At 37.3% G+C, this 23,277-nt stretch overlaps 1 protein-coding gene across 4 annotated transcripts in view; it reads right to left on the reverse strand.

Moving 5' to 3' along the window:
• FAM169A (family with sequence similarity 169 member A) overlaps window positions 1–23,277 on the reverse strand; it is an 86,981-nt gene that overhangs the window by 38,305 nt on the left and 25,399 nt on the right. For all 4 annotated transcript variants that reach the window (XM_056824757.1, XM_007486533.3, XM_056824756.1 and 1 more), the window contains exon 2: window positions 8,103–8,237. In XM_056824757.1, the coding sequence (XP_056680735.1) occupies window positions 8,103–8,234 (132 nt within the window). In that variant the 5' untranslated portion in view covers window positions 8,235–8,237. The remainder of the gene's footprint in view (window positions 1–8,102; window positions 8,238–23,277) is intronic.

Here is a 23,277-nt window from a genome sequence, read left to right on the forward strand (position 1 = left end):
CAGACCCAGCAGTGCTATGGCTGGATCAAAAGGCAGTCTTTTATTGCCCTTTGTGCATAGTTCCAAATTGCCCTCCAGAATGGCTGGATCAGTTCACAACTCCACCAGCAATGAATTAATGTCCCTACTTTGCCACATCCCCTCCAACATTCATTACTTTCCATAACTGTCATGTTAGCCAATCTGGTAGGTGTGAGGTGATACCTCAAAGTGGTTTTGATTTGCATCTCTCTGATTATAAGAGATTTAGAACACTTCTTCATGTGCTTATTAATAGTTTTGATTTCTTTGGCTGAAAACTGCCTATCCATGTCCCTTGCCCATTTATCAATTGGGGAATGGCTTGATTTTTTGTACAATTGATTTAGCTCTTTATAAATTTGAGTAATTAAACCTTTGTCAGAGGTTTTTATGAAGATTTTTTCCCAATTTGTTGTTTTCCTTCTGATTTTAGTTACATTGGTTTTGTTTGTACAAAAGCCTTTTAATTTGATGTAGTCGAAATTATTTATGGTTTCCTTCTTTATGTTTAAGTCTTTCACCCATTTTGAATTTATCTTGGTGTAGGGTGTCAGGTGTTGATCAATTCCTAATCTCTCCCACACACACTGTCTTCCAATTTTCCCAGCAGTTTTTATCGAATAGTGGATTTTTGTCCCAAAACCTGGGATCTTTGGGTTTATTGTATACTGTCTGGCTGAGGTCGCTTGCCCCCCAGTCTATTCCACTGATCCTCCTTTCTATCTCTTAGCCAGTACCAAATTGTTTTGATGACTGCTGCTTTGTAATATAGTTTGAGGTCTGGGACTCCAAGGCACCCCTCATTTGTGCTTTTTTTTTTTCATTATTTCCCTGGATATCCTTGATCTTTTGTTATTCCAAATGAACTTTGTTATGGTTTTTTCCAAATCAGTAAAGAAAATTTTTGGGAGTTCCATGGGTATGGCACTAAATAGATAAATAAGTTTGGGTAGGATGGTCATTTTTATTATATTGGCTCGTCCTACCCATGAGCAGTTAATGTTTTTCCAATTGCTCAAGTCTAGTTTTAGTTGTGTGGCGAGTGTTTTGTAGTTATGTTCATATAGTTCCTGTGTTTGTCTCGGGAGGTAGATTCCTAGGTATTTTATTTTGTCTAAGGTGATTTTGAATGGGATTTCTCTTTCTAGTTTTTGCTGCTGAAATGAGTTGGAGATATATAGAAAAGCTGATGACTTATGTGGGTTTATTTTGTATCCTGCAACTTTGCTAAAGTTGTTGATTATTTCAATTAGCTTTTTGGTTGAATTTCTAGGATTCTTTAAGTAGACCATCATGTCATCCTCAAAGAGTGATAACTTGGTCTCCCCTTTGCCTATTTTGATGCCTTCAATTTCTTTTTCTTCTCTAATTGCTACTGCTAGTGTTTCTAGTACAATGTCAAATAATAGAAGTGATAATGGGCATCCTTGTTTCACTCCTGATCTTATTGGGAATGCATCTAGTTTATCCCCATTGCAGATGATATTAGCTGATGGTTTTAGATATATACTGTTTATTATTTTTAGGAATGACCCTTCTATTCCTATGCTTTCTAGTGTTTTTAATAGGAATGGGTGTTGTATTTTATCAAAGGCTTTTTCTGCGTCTATTGAGATAATAATGTGGTTCTTGTTGGTTTGCTTGTTGATGTGGTCAATGATGTGGATGGTTTTCCTAATATTGAACCAGCCCTGCATCCCTGGTATAAATCCTACTTGATCATGGTGGATGACCCTTCTGATCACTTGCTGGAGTCTTTTTACTAGTATCCTATTTAAGATTTTTGCATCTATATTCATTAGGGAGATTGGTCTATAGTTTTCTTTCTCTGTTTTTGACCTGCCTGGCTTTGGAATCAGTACCATGTTTGTGTCATAAAATGAGTTTGGTAGAACTCCCTCTTTGCTTATTATGTCAAATAGTTTGTATAGTATTGGGATTAACTGTTCTCTGAATGTTTGATAGAATTCACTGGTGAATCCATCAGGCCCTGGGGATTTTTTCTTAGGAAGTTCTTTGATGGCCTGTTGGATTTCATTTTCTGATATGGGATTACTTAAAAATTCTATTTCTTCTTCTGTTAGTCTAGGCAGTTTGTATTTTTGTATATATTCATCCATATCACTTAAATTGGTCTATTTATTGCCATATAATTGGGCAAAGTAATTTTTAATGATTGCCTTTATTTCCTCTTCATTAGAGGTGATGTCCCCCTTTTCATCTTTGATGCTGTTAATTTGCTTTTCTTCCTTCCTTTTTTAAATTAGATTGACCAGTACTTTGTCTATTTTGTTTGTTTTTTCAAAGTACCAGCTTTTTGTCTTATTTATTAAATCAATAGTTCTATCACTTTCGATTTTATTAATTTCTCCCTTAATTTTTAGGATTTCTAGTTTGGTTTTCTGCTGGGGGTTTTTAATTTGGTCCCTTTTGAGTTTTTCATTTGCATTTCCATTTGATTGATCTCTGCTCTCCCTAGTTTGTTAATATATGCACTCAGGGATATGAATTTACCTCTGATTACCGCTTTGGCTGTATCCCAAAAGGTTTGAAAGGATGTCTCGCCATTGTCATTTTCCTCCATGAAATTATTAATTGTTTCTATGATTTCTTCTCTAACTAAACGATTTTGGAATATCATATTGTTTAGTTTCCAATTAGTTTTTGATTTGGTTTTCCATGTATCATTACTGATCGTTATTTTTATTGCCTTGTGGTCTGAAAAGGCTGCATTTATTATTTCTGCTTTTTTGCATTTGTGCGCCATGTTTCTGTGACCTAATGTATGGTCAATCTTTGTGAATGTGCCATGTGGTGCTGAGAAGAAGGTGTATTCCTTTTTATCCCTATTTATTTTTCTCCATATGTCTATTAATTCTAATTTTTCTAAGATTTCGTTCACTTCTTTTACCTCTTTCTTATTTATTTTTTGATTTGATTTATCTAAATTTGATAATGGTTGGTTCAAGTCTCCCACTAATATGGTTTTACTGTCTATTTCTTCCTTCAATTCTCCTAGTTTCTCCATTAGAAATTTGGGTGCTATATTATCTGGTGCATATATGTTGATTAGTGATATTTCCTCATTATCTAAAGTCCCTTTTAACAAAATATAATTACCTTCTCTATCCCTTTCGATCAGGTCTATTTTTGCTTTGGCTTTATCAGATACCATGATTGCCACTCCTGCCTTCTTTCTGTCAGTTGAGGCTCAGAAGGTCTTACTCCATCCTTTAATTCTGACCTTGTGGATGTCTACCCGCCTCATGTGTGTTTCTTGGAGACAGCATATGGTAGGGTTTTGGATTCTAATCCATTCTTCTATTCGTCTACATTTTATGGGTGAGTTCATCCCATTCACGTTCAATGTTATGACTGTCACTTGTGGACTCCCTGGCATTTTGATATCCTTCCCTAATTCTAACCTTTCTTCTTCAGCTCTACCTTTTAGTCCAGTGATTTACTTTAAATCAGTCCCCCTTGTATTTCCCTTTCTACCCCCCTCCCTTCTTTTCCCCTGTAGTCTTTTTAAAATTTCTCCCCCACCCTCTCCCTCCCTTGTACTGCTTCCCTCCCCACCAGTCTGTTTTTTACCCTTCTACTCCCCTATAGGGCGCAAATCTATTCTCTTCCCCAATGGATTGGATTGTTCTTCCCTCTTTGGGTCAGTTTCAAAGTACGTAAGAGTTGAGTATTTCCTATCTCCAACCTCTTTACCCTTCCAGTGTATTGATGTTCTCCCCGCTCCCGCCATGATCTTCTTTGTGACATATAAATTTACCCCCATTTGTTTCTTTTCCCATTTCTTTTAGTCATAACCTCTTTTCTTTTTTAGCTGTAGTCATGTATATATATATATATATATATATATATATATATATATATATACATACACATGTATATGTATTTATGCATGCATATATCTATATACCTATTTATGTCTTGTCCTTTCATCCTATACAGTTTGTCACTGTTTCCTCTGAGTGTAGTTCTTCTAGCTGCTTAGGTGATAGCAACAGTTTTTAAGAGTTGCCAATGACCTCTTTTCTTATAGGGATACATATCATTTTAACTTATTGAGTCTCTTAAAAAAAAACCTTTTTTGTTGTTGTTGTTGTTTTTCCCCTCTTTTTTAATTACCTTTTGATGATTCTCTTGAGTTCTGTGGTTGGACTTCGAATTTTCTGTTCAGGTCTGGTCTTTTATTTATGAATACTTGGAACTCTTCTGTTGTGTTAAATGACCATACTTTCCCCTGTAAGAATATAGTCAGTTTTGATGGGTATTTTATTCTTGGCTGTAGGCCTAGTTCCCTTGCTTTCCGGAATATCATATTCCATGCCTTTCGGTCCTTCAGTGTGGATGCAGACAGATCCTGTGTTATCCTCACCATGTTTCCATGGTATCTGAATGGTTTCTTCTTGGCAGCTTGTAATACCTGTTCTTTCATCTGATTGTTTTTGAATTTGGCTATAACATTTCTTGATGTTGTCCGTTGGGGATTAAATACAGGGGGTGATCTGTGGATTCTTTCAATCGCCACTTTCCCCTCTTGTTCTAGGATTTCGGGATAGTTTTCCTGGATAATTTCCTCTAGTATTATGTCCAGGCTTTTTCTTTTGTCGTGGTCTTCTGGTAGTCCAATTATTCTTAAATTGTCTCTTCTTGAACAATTTTCTAAATCGTCTGTTTTCTGAATGAGATGCTTCACATTTTCCTCAATTTTTTCATTCTTTTTGTTTTGTTTTGTAGTGTCCTGCTGCCTTGTGAGGTCACTTCATTCTAGTTGTTTTACTCTGGTTCTTAAAGATTGGATTTCATCTTTGACTTTTTGGTCGTCTTTTTCCTTCTGGTCTGAGTTTCTTTGAAGATCGTCTTTCATCCTCTTTATCTCGTCTTTCATCTCCTTTGCCTCATTTTCCAGCTGGATGATTTTGGCTTTCAGGACACTATTTTCTTGTTTTAGTTCAAGTGCCTCTGTTTCCAGATGACTTATCTTAATTTTTAAGTTCTTTTCCCAATTGTCTTCAGCCTCTCTTAGTTGTGTTTTGAGTTCTTCCACAGCCTGTATCCAATTCGCTGGGATTTCTGGTTTATCATTTGCTGATCTCTCCCCCTCTGTTCCATTTGGTGAGTAGTAGCTGTCTATTGTAGTTTCTTTCTTCTGTTTCTGTTGTTTGTTCAAATTCACCCCTTCTTTCCTCCCTGTATTTGTCTGTGCTCTTGTTCCTCTCATTTATTTTTTTGAGAATTCTATCAGTCTCCCCTCTTGGAGCTTTAACAGAGGATCTCTTGGTGTAATCCCTGAGGGAGGGTTGTTGGGGGTTTGAGCTTTCCTGTCCTCTGGAGGCTTTTGATTGGCTTAAAGTCCAGCAGTCAATGAGGATGGTTGGGGAGCCTGGGCTTCCCTGTGTTCTGGAGACTTTTGATGGGATTGAGTTCAGCTTAGTTGGGCTGCATTTACTCTGAGTTTTAAACTTCCTGGACAGCTGGAGCAGATATGGAGGATCTCTAAAGCTCTGGCCAGGCTGCCAGGTCTATGCTCCTTCTAGGCTGCCATCTTGACTTTGCCTCTAGGTTTCTGTTTTTTCAGAAGACCCTGCTCTCTAAGGGGGGAGGGGTTGTGGCTTGCCTGGACTCTGAGGGCTCCTGATGGGATTAGGTTCAGGTGGTGTGGGCTGAATGATCCCGGAGCCAAAAAAAGGAAGAAAAAAAAAAGCAGCCACCTCCTCTTCCACAGTCTGTGTTGGGTGCCCAGAAACTGGCCCGGGTTACTTTCAAGGTAAGCTCTTCGGAGCAACCCCTTTGCCAGCCCTGAGTTTTCTGTCCTTTCAGTAGCTCTGAGGGCTCCTGATGGGATTGGGTTCAGCTGGTGCCCTAAAGCTGGGACCTCCCTTGAGACTCAGATGGAAGGACCCAGCCAGGGGGCCACAGGCTTCCCCCTTCTCTCTATGTTTCCCTGCCATCTGTGTTCAGAGCCCTGGAGACTGGCTCAGGTTGCTTTCAAGGTGAGTCCTCAGAGCCCTGAGGTTCCCGCTGCTGCCGTGGGCTCAGCACTCTGGGTTGGGGGGGATGGGTCCTGGGACCTTCTTTCTGTCTACCCCTTAGATCCGAGTGATCTAGGGTTCTGGCTTTTGGGGTGTGGTATCTTTTGATCCAGGTCCAGGAGGAGGTTTCCCCAGGTCTATCCTGTTGTTCAGCTTGAATTTCGGTGTCCTAAGAGCACTCTGTTTGCGATCGGTAAGGAAGGGTTTCCGAGGTCTGAACTTTCGCTGCTTCTATACCGCCATCTTGACCGGAAGTTCCTCCGAGATTAATTTTTATTCATAACACAAGTCTTAATTTTGCTACCTCCCGTGTGACTTCTCTGAGATGGCTTCAAAATACTTGTCCTGCTTACTTCCTAAGACTCTATAAGCATCAAAGGAACTATGATATATGTAAAAGTGCTTATCAATGTAGGGCGCTACTCTATAAATCTTAGCTGCCCTGACCACCATTCCTTTATATGTATTATTTCCCTCTATTAGAACAGACATTTCTTGAAGGCAGGGATTGTTTAATTTTTTTCTATGTGTATGCCCAGTGCTTCATCATACCCAGCACAGAGTAAAGTGCTTAATCAATGTCCTCTCATTCATTCTCATTCATTATTATCCTCTAGACTAAAATGAACCTGATTCCTTCAAGCTATCCCCATTTGGTATAGTTTAAATATTTACCTACTACACCTCCACATGCTGTGCCCCTTCCTGACTACTTTCCTCTTGAAGCATTTCGACTTGTCAATGTCCCTACTAAAATATGAGCCTCACCACATCATGTTTTCATAGAAGCCCAAAAGGTTAGAGCTGGAAGCAAGCATGAGCTAGAGACAAATCTGCGTTGTAAGCATTTACACCTCAAAAATCCACAACCTACAAACCAGGGCTTGGTTCATTATTTTGTTGGTTGTCTAAAGCTAAGAAAGTGATGGGAAAAAACATGAACAATGCAAACTAAATTGAAAAGTATGCCATGTGTACATTCCTCCGCCCTAAGGTGTATCTACCAGTAAACTCCTAGTTAGCAAGGGCTTCAGAGGCAGAGTCTGGAGCCTTAAATTAAAGAAGTCAAAGATCTGCCCAGTGTTGCACAGATGGTAGGAATTATGACATTAAATGTCCTGGCCTATCAATTTTCAATTTTTGATTTTGTCCATTTTATTACATATTGCCATATACTAATTACTTCTTTATTTTTCTACTGAGGTACATTTTAAAAAATATTATGAACATGTTTGTTTGTTTGTTTGTTTGTTTTTTTAAACCCCTACCTTCTGTCTTGGAATCAACACTGTGTATTAGTTTCAAGGCAGAAGAATAGTAAGGGCTAGGCAATGAGGGTCAAGTGACTTGTCCAGGGTCACACATTCATTTGAGCCTAGAACCTCCTATCTGTAGGCCTGGCTCTCAATCCACTGAGTTACCCAGCTGCTCCCATGAACATGTGTTTTTTAAAACACCCAAAATCCAAAAATTGTATTTATTTTCTTTTTTAAATCACCAACCTAGGGGCAGCTGGGTGACTTCAGTGGATTGAGAGCCACTCGTAGAGACAGGAGGAACTGGGTTTAATTCTGACCTCAGACACTTCCTAGCTTTGTGACCCTGGGCAAGTCACTTAACTTCCATTACCTAGTCCTATTTTTTTAAAACCCATAACTTCTGCCTTAGAATTAATACTATGTATTGGTCTTAGGCAAAAGAGTAGTAAGGGCTAGACAATGGGGTTTAAGTGACTTGCCCAGGGTCACACAGCTAGGAAGTGTTAGACATCCTTGTGTCTTGAAACCAATACACAGTATTAATTCCAAGATGGAAGGTAAAAGTTTAAAAAATAAATCACTAACCTTGTAACTCTTATATTTAAAACATTAAATATGTTTCTGGTTAAAGAATCAAAGATTTACAATTAGCAATTTAAATTCAAACTATAACATTAAACAGCCCAATACCACCTTCAAAGAGGCACTTATTAGAAACATGGTTTAATTTTTAAATTCATTCATTATTAAATAAAAGTCATTACTAATGCCTTACCCGATTACCGTGGCAAGTAAAATGTTCTGGATTATCTGGGTCTGCACTCCTGAGGACTGTCAAGTATTCTTCTGAATTGCTTTCTAATTCTTCGTGACTATAATTACTCAGCAAATCCACAGGGAATGCCATCCCCTTAAAAAGAAAAATAACAAACATTAAACTATATAAAGGCACAAAAGTATCAAATGTAAATCATGATTTCCCTTTTTAAAAGCAGAAAGAAAAGGTACAGCACGTTTTTGCTGTGATTTTTAAAAAATTTCTTTAAAACCCTTACTTTTTGTCTTGGAGTCAATACTGTGTATTGGCTCCAAGGCAGAAGAAAGGTGGTAAGGGCTAGCCAATGGGGATCAAGGAACTTGCCCAGGGTCACACAGCTAGGAAGTGTCTGAGGCCAGATTTGAACCTAGGACCTGGCTCTAGACTTGGCTCTCAATCCACTGAGCCACCCAGCTGCCCCCACTATGATTTTTTTTAATCAGTGAAGAGTTTGTTTATAGCAAGGGATAGTTCAATGGCTAGGGAAGTGGGGAAGGATCTATTCAGAGAGAAATGTGATATAGAAAAAGAAGGTATGTGGCTCAGTGGGTAGAGAGCCAAGTCTGGAGAAAGGAGGTCTTGGGCTCAAATTTGACCTCAAAACTTCCTAGCTGTGTGATCCCGAGCAAGTCACTTACCCCTCCAATGCCTAAACCTTGCTGCTTTGGAACGGATACTTAGTATAAATTCAACAGAAAGCAAAGATTTTTTAAAAAAGATATAAACAAAAGATCTAATTTTAAAAACAAAATCAATGAGAAAAAATGTCTATGCTGAAAACTTGGAACTACCAAATCAGAGGACCTCTTTAAAATAAGTTTTACAGATCTATCAATAACCATTTGTTAAAGGCTTACTCTGTGCTAAGATCTAGGAGACCTAAGTATACTGATTTTGAACTTAATTTCTACTGTAGAATAAACATTACCCAGTGAAGAAATGGCAGAATAGGAGCACTGAGTCTCTAGAACCAGTTAATCATGAGTAAAGCTTTTCCCTTAAAGGATGGAGCTGGACCCTCTAAAGAAGCAGAAGCACCTCATACTCCAAAGAGGATACATACTTGCCCCTAAGGAGAAAAAGAAAGTGATTCCCTATTTCCTCTGGACTAGACAATAAACTCTTCTATTTAGCATTTAGAGCCTTTCACAATCCTTCTAAAACCTTATCTTTCCAGATTAATTTTACAGTGCTCCCCTTCAGGCAATCCACATTCCAACCAAAATGATCTCACTGTAGTTCCCCATAGGACATTCCTGCTACCACAGGAACATCTCCCCCTCAGTGTCATTTGTTGCCCTGGCTATGTCCCCTATGCCTGGTTTGCATTCTTTACTCACTTTTAGATTTTTAAAAACTAGCCTCCTTCAAGGTGGCTCAATGGATAGGTTAGGAACAAGAAGTTTGACTCCAACCCCAGACATTTATTGGTTGTATGACCCTGGTGCAAGTCCCTTAATCCCCAGCATTTTCATCTGTAAAACTGAGGATGATTAACACTTCTCTCCAGTACTGTGAAGGCAAATAGATTTGTGTTTTGCAAACCTTAAAGTGAAAGAGATATAGATATAAAGAGAGAGAGAGCGCACTACTATTATTATAATTATTATTACTAAAGGATTTGTTAGTATCTCTCACCTGAGAATAATATTTAATTTGTATTTAATTGTAATTAAATTAAATGTATTTTCTATTGATTTATCTGTGTACATAGTTTCTTTATATAGATCAATTCTATAATTCTAAAAAAAGACTGTTTTGTTTCTGAAACACCTAGAACAAATAATGTTTTTCACACACTGTTGTTCTCCTACTCTTCATCCCCATGGACAAGTGTCCATAAGGTTTTCTCAGCAAAGACATTGGAGTAATTTGCAACTTCTTTCTCCAATGTGTCCCCATTTTGCAGATGAGGAATATAAGAGGTTAAGTGATTTGTCCAGAGACACACAACTAATAAGTTTCTAAGGCCAAATTTGAACTCAAGTCTTCCTGACTCCAGGTCTGGTGCTCTATCCACTGTCCTATCTAAGTGTTTCCTGCCTTTCACAGAGTAACTGCTACCTGAATAAATTAATGGTACCGTTTCTGAATTTTGATATTCCTCTAGCCATAATCTCTGCTTTCCATCTCTCCTTAGACCCCATGATTTCTAGTCTCTCCTACTTCCCATGATTTCCACTCTAACCTCACTTCTCCCCTTCATTGTCTTTATTCTATAAACATTTCAACTGAATTGTTCTCCCCCCTAGCTTCTCTTTCTCTCTTGTCCTGTTAATTCTCAAAATTCTGTATGCCCTCATCTCTGCTCCCATCCATATGTGTTGCTGCTTAAGTGATGCAATGCTGCTGTCTGGACACATTGCAAATTCATGTTCTCACAACTCACTAATGCACAATGCTTTGTACTCTTCATTGACTCACTCCTTTTAAATTGTTCCAATTCTTCTGCCCTTCACCATAGCCCAGCTCTCTCATCTCTTCTCAGGAGAAATCCTTGCCTATTTTACTAAGAAAAACTAATTTGACAGAGCGATGAAAGCTCTTACTGATCTCCCCTCTGTCTTCTTCAGGATCTTTGACTTGCTCATTCTCTCCTCTCTATTTCCCTCTCAACCTCTCCCTCCCCAACTGTATCCTAACCTTTTCTCTACTTGTGGGTTCTCTTCCTCATGCCTTTAAAAGAAACTTCACTTGACTTTTGTCATCCTCTCGAGCTTGTCTTCCCTCTTTATATTCTCTGACAAACTTTAAAATCATCTATACTTTCTGTTTCCACTTCCTTTCCCCCACCTCTTCCCTCAATTCTCAACCCTAGTGGATCTAATCCATCCCAGTATTCCAGAAAGACTGCTCTTTTCCCAAGTTATAAACACTGTAACTGCCAGATTCAATAGTCCTGTCTCAGGTCTCATTTTCCTCGAATTCTCTGTAGCTTTTGACACTGCTGACCATCCCTTCCTTACTGGCTGCTACCTTTTCCCTTGGGTTCCATAAGTCGGCTTTGTCTTGGCTCTGACTGAATCCTTTCATTCAGTATTCTTTTTTGGAATCATTATCCATCGTCTGCCCTCATGCATGGGATTCTTGGACCTCTACACTCTGTCCCTTGGTAATAGCCAACTCTCAGGATTTCTATATCCATAAATAAACCTGGATCCAAAGCCAACTTCTGAATGCCTGTTCCACATTGCCAATTGACTACTGAATATTTTCTGGTATCCTATTTGGCTTCTCAAAATCAGCATGACAAAATCAGGATGTATTAATTATCTTACCTATAAATACTTCTTCCAAACGCACTGCCTTAACAGGGGTAAACTAGACTTTATCTGACCAGCCTTCTTTTGTAGAACTGTCAGGGTAGTTGGGAAGCTCAGTGTATAGAGAGTCAGGCCTGTAGATCAAAAGTCCTGGGTTCGAAGCCAGTCTCACACATTTCCTAGTTGCAGGACCCTGGGCAAGTCACCTTACCCCAACTGCCTAACCCTTACAGCTCTTCTGCTTTAAAACACATTCTTAGTATAGATTCTAAGATAGAAGGTAAGGAATTAAAACAGAGGGACTGTCAATTGACCCCCTCCCAAACCCAGTAACGTATCTTCTTTTGTTGCTGTTCTTCCATGCCTACAATGTTCTTCATTCCTCATCTCAGAACCTTTATTTTTATTTGAAGATGAGCTTAAGTGCCTCCTCCTCTTATCATCCAGCCAGTTCCTAGTGCCCCCATAGTGCCTTACTAGAGTTACTGAGGTAAAAGTTGATTCCCGCTACAGAAAGTAAGCTCTTTGAAGGCAGCAGCATTTTGTTTTTGTCTCTGTAGAGCCAGTCCCTTACATAGGATGTGTTTATTTTAAAATGCTGAATTTTACGACCCTAAAATAGGATTCTAGGCTGAATATATTACCACTGAAGAAAAGTGACAGTGTTACTCAAGTAAAAGAAAGAGATATTTAAGGATGAACTTTTAGGGAATTGTTAGCTCAGGGAAAACAAGCAAATCCATTTTTTAAAAATTTCTATTCAATTTCCTGCCCTTTGACCCAGCCATAGCACTGCTGGGTTTGTACCCTAAAGAGATAAGGAAAAAGACTTGTACAAGAATATTCATAGCTGTGCTCTTTGTGGTAGCAAAAAAATTAGAAAATGAGGGGATACCTTCAATTGGGGAATGGCTGAACAAATTGTGGTATATGTTGGTGATGGAATACTATTGTGCTCAAAGGAATAATCAAGTGGAGGAATTCCATGAAGACTGGAACAACCTCCAGGAAGTGATGCAGAGTGAAAGGAGCAGAACCAGGAAAACATTGTACACAGAGACTGACACATTGTGGCACAATCAAATGTAATGGACTTCTCCATTAATGACAATGCAGTGATCCTGACAACTTGAAGGGATCTACAAGAAAGAACACTATCCACATTCAGAGGAAAAACTGTGGGAAGTAGAAGCACAGAAGAAAAACAACTGCTTGATCACATGGGTCAAGGGGATATGATTGGGGATGTAGAATCTAAATGAACATCCTAGTGCAAACATCAACAACATGGAAATAGGGTCTGATCAAGGACACATGTAAAACCCAATGGAATTGCGCATCGGCTATGGAAAGAGATGGGGGAGGTGAGGGAAAGAATATGATTCTTGTAGCCAAGGAATAATGTTCTAAGTTGACTTAATAAAATTTCCAATAAATAAATAAATAAATTCTATTCAGAAGTCTTAAATTAAAGCTGGTTTAAACTACACAAAGATTTTTGATACACCCAATAAATGAAATATATAATTTTTTTAAGCCCTTATCTTCCATCTTGGAATCAATACTGTGTATTGGTTCCAAAGCAGAAGAGCAGTAAGGGCTAGGCAATGGGGGTTAAGTGACTTGCCCAGGGTCACACAGCTAGAAAGAGTCTGAGGCCAGTTTGAACCTAGGACCTCCCACCTCTGGGCCTGGCTCTCAATCCTGAGCCACCCAGCTGCCTTAACAGTAATCATAAAGACAGACATAAGCATTCCTGGCAAATTAGATAAAATTTACTTTCCTCCCTGAGGCCCAGCTAGGTCTGTCTGACATGATGCCACAAAAGCCTACCAACTCTAAAACAAGTGGAGAGAGAATAAATGAGATAACATATGTACACATCGATTTGCCATCCTTGAGGTGCTAATACTTGGAAATAGATAGACAGACAAGAAAGATAGGTGACAGCAGAAAAATAGATAGGTAGGCAGATAAGATGATATAGACAGACAAGACAGATGGGTAGATGGGTAGAAGGGTAGATGGAAGGATTGGTAGGTAGACTCATGGATGGAGAGATAGAGAGATGGATGGGCAGGTAAATAGGTAGACAGATAAGAGTCAGACAAATATTGTTATTATTATGGAAAATGTGGAAGAATACTAACTACTTCCTGCTAATCTCATTCCAAGAAAAAAGGTAGAGACAGAGCTCAAAGGATGAGAAAAAGACAAAAGATTTTAGCTTCCTTAGCCGCCGCCCCCCCCCCCCCCCCCGGGTCAAGTCACATCTATTTATTATTTTATAATTATATTTATTATCAAGAGTTAGTGTTTATAATTAAGAACTTATATTTGTTATGAAGAATCTGGTATTCAAGTCCTGCCTTGGAGGAGAGTCTATATTCTAAGCTAAGATGTAGAAAGCAGTGAAATAGTTACTCCAGCACAGATCAATTCTGAATCAAAATAACCTTGCCTTGTTAACAAAAGGAGGCAGCCACCTCAATCTATTGCCCCCAGTTCTGGCAGAAACTCTGGGGAGAAAACATGAATGATTATGCCCCTAATCCAAGGAGCTAGGAGGTAAGGAGGTATCAAGGTGTCATTGAAGAACATACCTAAGCAAGCAGATTCCTAACACCTACCTTCAGGGTAGGGAAAAATAGAGAGGGGATGGGAAGTAATCTGTGGAGCAAATATATTTTACCATAACAAAATTTATTGCTCATTCTGCTTTCTTTTGTATATTTAAGCTTCTGTACTGCATGACTGCAAATCTGTCAGGTCAAATGCTTATCATGTATTGTTTTTTGGTACTGTTCATGAGATACACCAACTGGCCCAACTAAATTCATACTGAATGACAAAAGCTCACTGTAGCCTTAGGCAAATCAACTCATCAAAAGTATTTATGCAGAAAGGTCAGTGAAGTGTAAAAGAATTTCCAAATTAATTTTTAAGCAAGTGAAAAACTCATTAGAACAAACCTGAATCTGGTAAAAATGCAATGCAAGACCTCTTAGTAAAAGTTTAGTATATACTTTGCTTACAAATCAGCCTTTTTTACTTTTCATCCATTTCCCTACAAAATGCAATAAGAAAACATTAATTCCCTTCTTCGATATATGTTCCAAAGAATATACAAGGAAATGGAAATTAAAACCCCTTGTGAAATCAAAAATGGTAAGATTCCATATAGACCAAAATATTTTAAAAGTGCAAATTATAGGGAATGGCTAAGCAACTAATGACAGGGGAAAGTAACAGAATATTTACTGGTACCCCAACTTCTTAGAAAACAGAGCCTACCTATAATTAGATAGGAAAAATGAGCAAACACAAAAACAAAAACAAAAAAGCACCTAACTCTAAAGAATTTTTATGGAGACAATGAGGAAGGTACAGACAAAGAAGGGGACAGAGAAGCAAAGGAAATACACACAAAGTCCAAAAGAAAAATGTGCATTGGACAAAAATTTTTGAAGAGCTCAAAAAAGACTTCAAAAACCAATTAAGAGAGGCAGAGGGAAAAGTGGGGAAGAAAAATGGAAGTGAAGCAAGAAGAAAGGAAAATGATGCAAGAAGAAATGGGTCAATTGAAAAAGGAGAACCAAAAACTGACAAAGAAAAATCATGCCATAAAAATCAGAATATTTACTGCAGAAGAAATAAGAATACATAAGCATATATATATACACACATATAAAAGATGTTAACCAATGCAATGTGGAGTGAATTAAGCAGGTACATAAATCGTTATCTGCAATGACTACAACAGTATATAAGGAAAGGGAAAAAAAAAGGAAAAAGCTCAAATGCCAGAGAGATAATGCCCTTATTATGTATTTACTTGCTTGAAAGAAATAAGATAGTCTTTGTCCTAAAGAAAATTACATTCTAATATTACAATCTAATAGAAGATAAAGGAGAATGTGGAGCTTAAAAGGGGAAGTGAGGAGAAAGCATAGTGTGGGAGATGGGTTGGAAAGTCACATAGAGACCTGGATCCAAGCAAAATAAGGCAGAAATACCTTACTGAAAGTCACTGTTTTCTTTTTTTTTAAACCCTTACCTTCTGCCTTCCAAATGATACTAAGTCTTTGCTCCAAGACAAAAGAGTGGTAAAGAAATGGCAATGGGGATTAAGTGACTTGCCCAGGATCACCCAGCTAGGTAGTATCTGAGGCCAGATTTGAGTCCAGGACCTTTGGTCTCCAGGCCTGGATCTCTATCTACTGAGCCACCTAGCTGCCCCAAAGTCATTGTCTTCTAATGCACTATTGGGAGAGTCATGATGAGATCTAACCATTCTGGAAAGCAATTTGGAACTATGCCCAGAGGGCTATAAAACTGTCCATACTCTTTGATTTAATAATCATCACTATGTCTTATGCCTAAGATATCCAAAAAAGAAAAAAAGGAAAAGGACTTATTTGTACAAAAATATTTATAGCAGCTCTTTTTATAGTGGCAAAAGAATTGGAAATTGAGATATTCAGCTGGGGAGTGGCTGAACACAATGTAGTATATATGATTTTAATGAATTACTACAATGCAATAAGTGACAAAGACTTGAACAAACTGATACAAAGTGGAATAGACAGAACCAGGAAAACACTATATATACACTGTACAGAAATATTATATACTATGACCAACTATGAATGAATTAACTATTCTCAGCAATACAATGATTCAAGATAATTCCAAAGGACTTGTGATAAAAATGCTATCTACCTCTAGAAAAGGAATGAAGGAATCTGAATACAGATCAAAACGTATTATATTTCATCTTATTTTCTTTGGTGTGTATTTTTTGGGGGAAGAAAGGAGGAAGATATGTCTTCTTCCACAACATAAACAACATGGAAATATGTTTTGCATCATCACACATGTATAACCTATATCAAATTGATGGGAGAGAGGAAGAGAATTCGAAACTCAATATTTTTTAAATAAATGTTAAAATGTTTTTTAAAGTATAATTGCGAAAAATATATATTTTTTTTAAAATACAGTGTCCCAAGGTTGTCTAAGTCTTCAAGGAGGGGTAAAGTGAGAGTAGAGAAGTATAAGAGCAGGAGCATAGAAAACATGGTAGGGGTGGTCTGGAAGTGGTCAAATGAGAAAATATACCTCTTTCCTTCAATGGAGAGATGTGATCTATCAAATTTCATTGATGAGTTAGTTTTGTAGAACTGCTTCCCCTGCCTCTTTTTGTTCTTTGCTGAACAGTTCTGGGCAGAAGTGGTAGGTAGAACACATTTGGAAATGAGGAATGAATTAAAAGAATTATTTTTCAGATTTAAATTGTATTAAAAGGCAAAAATCACTGTTGGGAGTCAATTTAATAAAATTAATACTGGACCTCAAAGGGGACAGCTGGATGGTTTAGTGGATTTAGAGCCAGGCCTAGAGATGGGAGGTATTGGGTTCAAATATGGCCTAAGACACTTCCCAGCTATGTAGCCCTGGGCAAGTCACAACTCCCATTGCCTAGAACTTACTGTTCTGCCTTGGAACCAATACACAGTATTTATTGGTTCTAAGAAAGAGGTAAAGATTAAAAAAATAAAATATTGGACCTAAAATCAGGAAACCTCATATGCTGGAAGAGGTTCCCAATACTGGGAGGAGCATCATACCTAACACCTTGGAAAATCTTATCCCATTCAACTCCAGCCAAGAATCAGGATTTGGAGAACTCTGCTGGTTATCAAGGCAGGACTGTTATCTATTTAAAATTGAATCCCTTAAAAGAATTTTAGACAGCAATGACCCTCAAATGGCTGTTGGATTCGTTCTAGAGCTTGAAAGAACTGTGTTGGCTTTAACTTTCATCAGGATAGGGTAGAGAAAAAAGCTAAGGAACAGGTTATAGAAGTTCTGGTTGCTGTTCAGGGCCATCCAACTCTTTGTGAGCTCCTGGAGCATAGCATGCAGGTGCTGTCCATGGGGTTTTTCTTGGCAAAGATATCAGAATGCTTCGCTATTTAATTTCCAGTGGATTAAGGCAAACAGAGGTTAAGTGACTACCCAAAATCAGTTTATATCTGAGGCTGAATTTGAACTCAGGTTTTCTTGCCTTCAGGTCCAGTACTCTATTCACTCAGCTACTTGCCTCCTTCTTAAAAGTTCTACCCAAAAGGGAAAATAAATACATGTGAACTTAACCAAAACAGGCTCTAAGGAAGTCCTATAATAATTTCCTTTCCAGATATTTTTTTTTGCTCAGATTTTTCTTTTATCTCTAGTTGTGTCAAAGGTCACAATTCTTTTGTCCCTATGATTTAATGGTCAGGAAGCACTTGCCATAGGAAGGGTAGCAAAACGTGGGCAAAAACATGGGTTTCTATCCTTAAGGCTACTGTTAAAATTGTATTCTCAAATTACAGAAGTAATTTAGATAGATTTGGATGCGTCTTAACCTAGAAATTTCCCTGAATGTGCTTTCAAGTCCTCATTAAAATATCTTCTCTTCTCAATGTCAAATTGGTACAGTGTGATCCTGCACAAGGGGAGACTTCTCTGACCTTCACTCTTATCTGTGAAATGAAGATGTGGGTCTCTTAGGAGGCACATGAGTAAAGGGGATAAAACGAGGAGATGAGGAAAGAGAACTGTCAAATCTTGACAACTGATTGAATTAGAGTGAAAGAGAGAAAGAATCAAGGATGACTCCAAGGTGGTGAGGGTAGGTGACTAAAAGGATGATAGTGCCCTCAACAGGACCAGGACAGTCTGGATAAGAGGTAAGAGTGAGGGACAAAACTGGGTTCCATTTGGGACATGTGTTTTGAGTTCCCTTCTCAATTTTTGAAACATTCACTTGGTGACATAATTAGTAACTGGTGATACAGAATATTTAGGGAGATCAGACACTAGGCACAAAAGTGAAAATCATTTACAAAGCAGATGAATCCATAAGCATTGATGAAGTCACTGAAAGAGTGTAGAGAAAGAAAAAGAGAACCTAGGCCAGAGGAAATCTTAGGTGATACCCACCCTTATAGAAAAGAACATGGATGATTAGCTAATAAAGAAGCCTGAGAAGAAGTTGTCAGCTGGGAGAACCAGGAGATAGTGTCATAAAGGGCAAGGAAAGAAGAGCAAGGGGACGGTCAGCAGTGTCAGGCAGTGCAGAGGTCTCAAGCAAGAGAACTGAGAAAATAAACTGCAATTAGGAAGATATACAATGAGAAAAAGGAAAAAGTTCTAAGCAGGATTCTTAACCTTTGTGTCATGAACCTCTTCTTAGAATATTTTTAAATGTATAAAATGTATTATAGGGTTACATAAAAAACCAATTATATTGAAATAGTTAACAAAATATTTTTAACATACAAGTTCAAAAACCTCAAGTTTAAGAACCTGTACTGTAGATGGACAGGTGGCCTCCATTTTAGCAGTAAAATAAGGTCCTCTGCTGAGACTGACCTTTGCCATGTTAGTGTGATATTAAAAGTTGCTAAGTTTATTATTTTTCACACTCATTCTTTTTTTATGTCATGAAACACCTTTATAACATCAAGAAATTTATGGACATCTGTTTAATAATTAATTTCATTTTTTTCTAATCAGCAGGACCTAAGAGCAAATAATCATTCCGTAGCCATTTAACTTAGTTAAAAGAAACGGAGTAAAGTCAGCCTGAAGAGAAGGTAGCACATATGCATTAATAGTTAATAGATATGTTATGGAAGTCTAATTTAAACTGCATTTAGTAAGTCAAATACAGGGCATCCCAAAAAGTCTTAAGTTTAATAAGCTTAAAATAGCATTAAGGCTTTTGGGACTCCCAGTATTGTACTATGATATTCAGCTGGGAAATGTTTGGATGCCTGATGCTTCTAAGGTAACAATAATTATGAGATAATCTGAAAATGTCTGAACATTTCAGTGTTACTAAAAATTTGGTCTTGGACACAGCAATCTTATTCATAATTTCTCAAAAAAACCTATAAAGTGTTTTTTTCTGAAATTAATATTTATATCAAACTAGTACAAGAGTATACACATTCTTTAATTTTGAAAATAGAACCATCCATTTCCCACCTCTAGTACTTTTCATATTTCAATAGCAGTTGGATAACCTGTGGTATGTGATTGTAATGGAATCCTATTGTGCCATAAGAAATGACAGAAGATGATCACCAAAAAAAAAAACAACCCTGTAAAGACTTCTATGAAGTGATGCAAAGTGGAGTGAGCAGAACCAGGAGAATGCTGTACACAGTAACAACAATAATGTAGGATCAGCAACTGTGAATAACTTAAGACAAGGATCCAAGACAACTAAATCCAGGACAACTCATGAAGAAAAGGGGTATCTATCACCACAGAAGAACAGATGGAGCCTGAAAACAGTTTGAAATCTTCAATTTGTTTTCTTTCGTGAATTTTTTTCTAGTGTAAGTAATATGTTTCTTGTTTCATCACGTTGTGAAATATGATGCCATATTTGCCTTCTCAGGGAGGGAGTAAAGTTGGGGGTGGGGGAGAATGAGACATAGATTTTTGGACACAGCTAACGTGAGAATCTGTTTCTCTTTGAAAAGCATATTTATTATAATTTATCTCATATACTCATAACAAATCATATGAATTGATATTGTTATACATTTTAAAAACAAATAGTAACTAAAAATAGAGGAATGTAAATTATGAGATATTAATCATATAAGTAGGTTACAAATGAATATGCTTTATAAGCTTTTAACAAGGTTTGTTCATTATTCTCCAATGTGGATTAAATGTAAGTCAAAATGAAAAATTTTCATCTCACAACTAATAATAAAACTCAATATAATTTCTAAAAAAAAACTTATATAGTAGTTATCAGAGAATTTTCTCTACTGAAGGGAATGAGAAGTCTTAGGAGATGTATACCTGTCAGCAGAGGTCCAATAATTGTGGATTAAAGATAGAAGGCTAAACTGAAAGCAATGTATTAAAAGGCTAAGGAAGTCTGCTAATTGTAGCTTTGACTTCCTAGGGTACAGAAGTAGTTTTCTAACTTTAGACCCACTAGAATACACAGTAGATCAGAAATATTCTGTAGCAATTTAGAATAGATAAGTAACACCTTTCACAGGAGAGGGAGGGGTAGACATAGGAGGAATCATTCAGTTTCGCCATAGAACTATTGGAATTTGTTAAAAGAATGAGAAGAAATTCCCTCTTCATTAGGCAGAAGACAAGGGTAAGTAGTCAAAATATTGTTATAATTATGAAAGAAGTCCTTTTAGATAAAATTGCATGGTTAGACGAGAGGCCAAGTACATTTTATCCAGAAACAAATAGTGGTTACAATGGTAGAGGAGACTTGGTTTTATCATATTCTTGCATTGTTTACTATACTTCACTTCTCCATCCAAAGTTGTTAGAGTTGGGGCAGCTGAATGGTTCAGTGGACTGAGATCCTAGATTCGATTCAAATCTGACCTCAGACACTTCCTAGCTGTGTGAATCTGGGCAAGTCATTTGACCCCCATTGCCTAGCACTTACCAATACACAATATTGATTCTAAGGTGGAAGGTATGGGTTTAAAAAAAAAAAAGAGGGGCAGCTGGGTAGCTCAGTGGATTGAGAGCCAGGCCTAGAGATGGGAAGTCCTAGGTTCAAATCTGGCCTCAGACACTTCCCAGCTGTGTGACCCTGGGTAAGTCACTTGACCCCCATTGCCTAGCCCTTACCACTCTTCTGCTTTGGAACTAATACTTGGTATTTATTCTAAGGCTGAAGGTAAGGGTTTAAAAAAAAAAAAAGAATTCATGGGGCTGCTAGGCAACTCAGTGGATTGAGAGCCAGGCCTGGAGACAAGAGGTCCTGGGTTCAAATTTGACCTTAGATACTTTCTACCTGTATGACCCTGGGCAAGTCACTTAACCCTTACCACTCTTCTGCCTTAGAATCAATACACAATATTGATTCTAAGGCAGAAGGTATGGATTTTATTTAAAAAAAAAAGTTGTTGGAGCCATCAAGTGGTTAGGGTGATTTCTACATAAAAACGTCATGGCCGTTTTTTCCATAAAATATACTAAACATGGCTGAGCTAAATTCTCCCTTCCAGTTCTGCTCCTATTTCTCTTCACTGAACAGAAACTATTTTCTTTAAATTTGTTAGTGATTTCATGATTGCCAAATTGAATAGGTTGAAATACTTAAAAACAAGAGATTGGAAAAGATATAACTAGTCTATGATTATATATATATAATATATGTATATATATATATATATATATGCACACACACACACAATCTGTATCATATTAACTGCCTTCTTGGGAAGGGAGGAAGAGTAGGGGGGAAATGAAACATGGATTGCAAAATATCAGAAAATAAATATGAAAAATTGCATCACATGTCATCTAGGAAAAAAAATTAAAATTTCTTATAATAAAAAAATATAGCTAGACAATTCCTATGAAAAAAGATCTCAGGATTTCTGTGAACTTCCTGTTCAGAGTTAATAGTGTGACATAATAGGCAAAAAGTTAATTCTAGAATGTATTATGATAGGCATCATAACCAGAAATTCCATTCTATTCTGCCCTAATAAGGTCATTTCTAGAGTACTGCATTCAGTTTTGAACACCAAAGCTGAAGATGAGCTAAAGCATATCTAAAAGGAGGTGATCAGAATGGCGAAAGAACTAGAGAACATTCCATGAGTATTAGTTGAAAGACCTAGAGATGTCCAAAGTAGAGAAGGTTTCTCTTTCTCTGGAGGTCTTCAGAAGACTGAGGCAGAGGCAAAAAGATCACTTGTTAGGGCTATTAATAGAGGGCAATCTTATTGGTACAGGTTGAACTAGAAGGACCACTCAATTTGAGGTTCCTTCCAACTTTTTTAGATTCTTTGATTCTCATATGAAAGACAGTACAAAATAACTCAAAGGCACTAAAATACAAAGAATACTAAAATCTTTAAATAATAGCTTGTATCAATATACAGCTTTGTTTCACAAGAGACTTAGGGGTTAATAACTGTCATAAAGATAAGCAAAAAGCGAGGAAGTCACTTACACAACTAAAGAGGTAGTCAGGTCTTAAAACTAGATCTCATATCTCTAAGTTTAGTGTTCATTCTACTAGGCTACACTAAACAATAAGGCTTTTTTTTATTAATCTAATATATCTTATGAGCAATAGAGTCTCACTTATTGAAAAGGCACATAGCATAAACAAGAGTACCCAAATCATTGATAGATATGTACACAGATGACATTTTATCAGAATTTTCCATAAATAAAAATTAAATGTATCAAATGGCATTTTGCAAATAAATTTAATTTAAACATGGAAAGCATTGGCATAAGCAGGGGTATGCTTCTAATGTTTTACAACTGGCTCTCCAGGAAAAAAAAAATTCATGCTTAAGGCACACTTTTGAATTTAATCTGCATTATTAACATTTTCCTCTATCACTTCCTTAAGTTTAGACAATCAACAAAGTAATAAATCAAGCTCTGATTTCTAACACTTACAGATTTGAGGTGTAAATGCTCACAATAAAAATTTTTAACAACTAGCTCCCAAGATTCTGTCTCCAATACATTCCTGTGTAAGGGAAGAGGTAGCTGGAAATCAGAGGACCCTAGATGCCTCCAAGGAAGAAATAGCCTTTAAGAACTTAAAAGACAAGTTGTCATGTCTGTGTACTTACCAAGTCTTTTCTCTGAGATAGATTACACCAGGCCTTCTTCAATCAATCCTCACAGAATATTCTCTAATCCTTTCCCCATTCTGGTCTAACTTGTCTTTTCTAAAAAGTGGTACCCGAGATTGAAACATAGTATTCCTATCCAGTCACTTCAAAACACTTAAGAATCAGCCAATGAATGCCTTTGGGCTTCCTGAGAACAGTGAAGGGGAAGTC

The sequence above is a fragment of the Monodelphis domestica genome, chromosome 3 (assembly GCF_027887165.1).
Source record: "Monodelphis domestica isolate mMonDom1 chromosome 3, mMonDom1.pri, whole genome shotgun sequence".
NCBI classification, from domain to species: Eukaryota; Metazoa; Chordata; class Mammalia; order Didelphimorphia; family Didelphidae; genus Monodelphis; species Monodelphis domestica.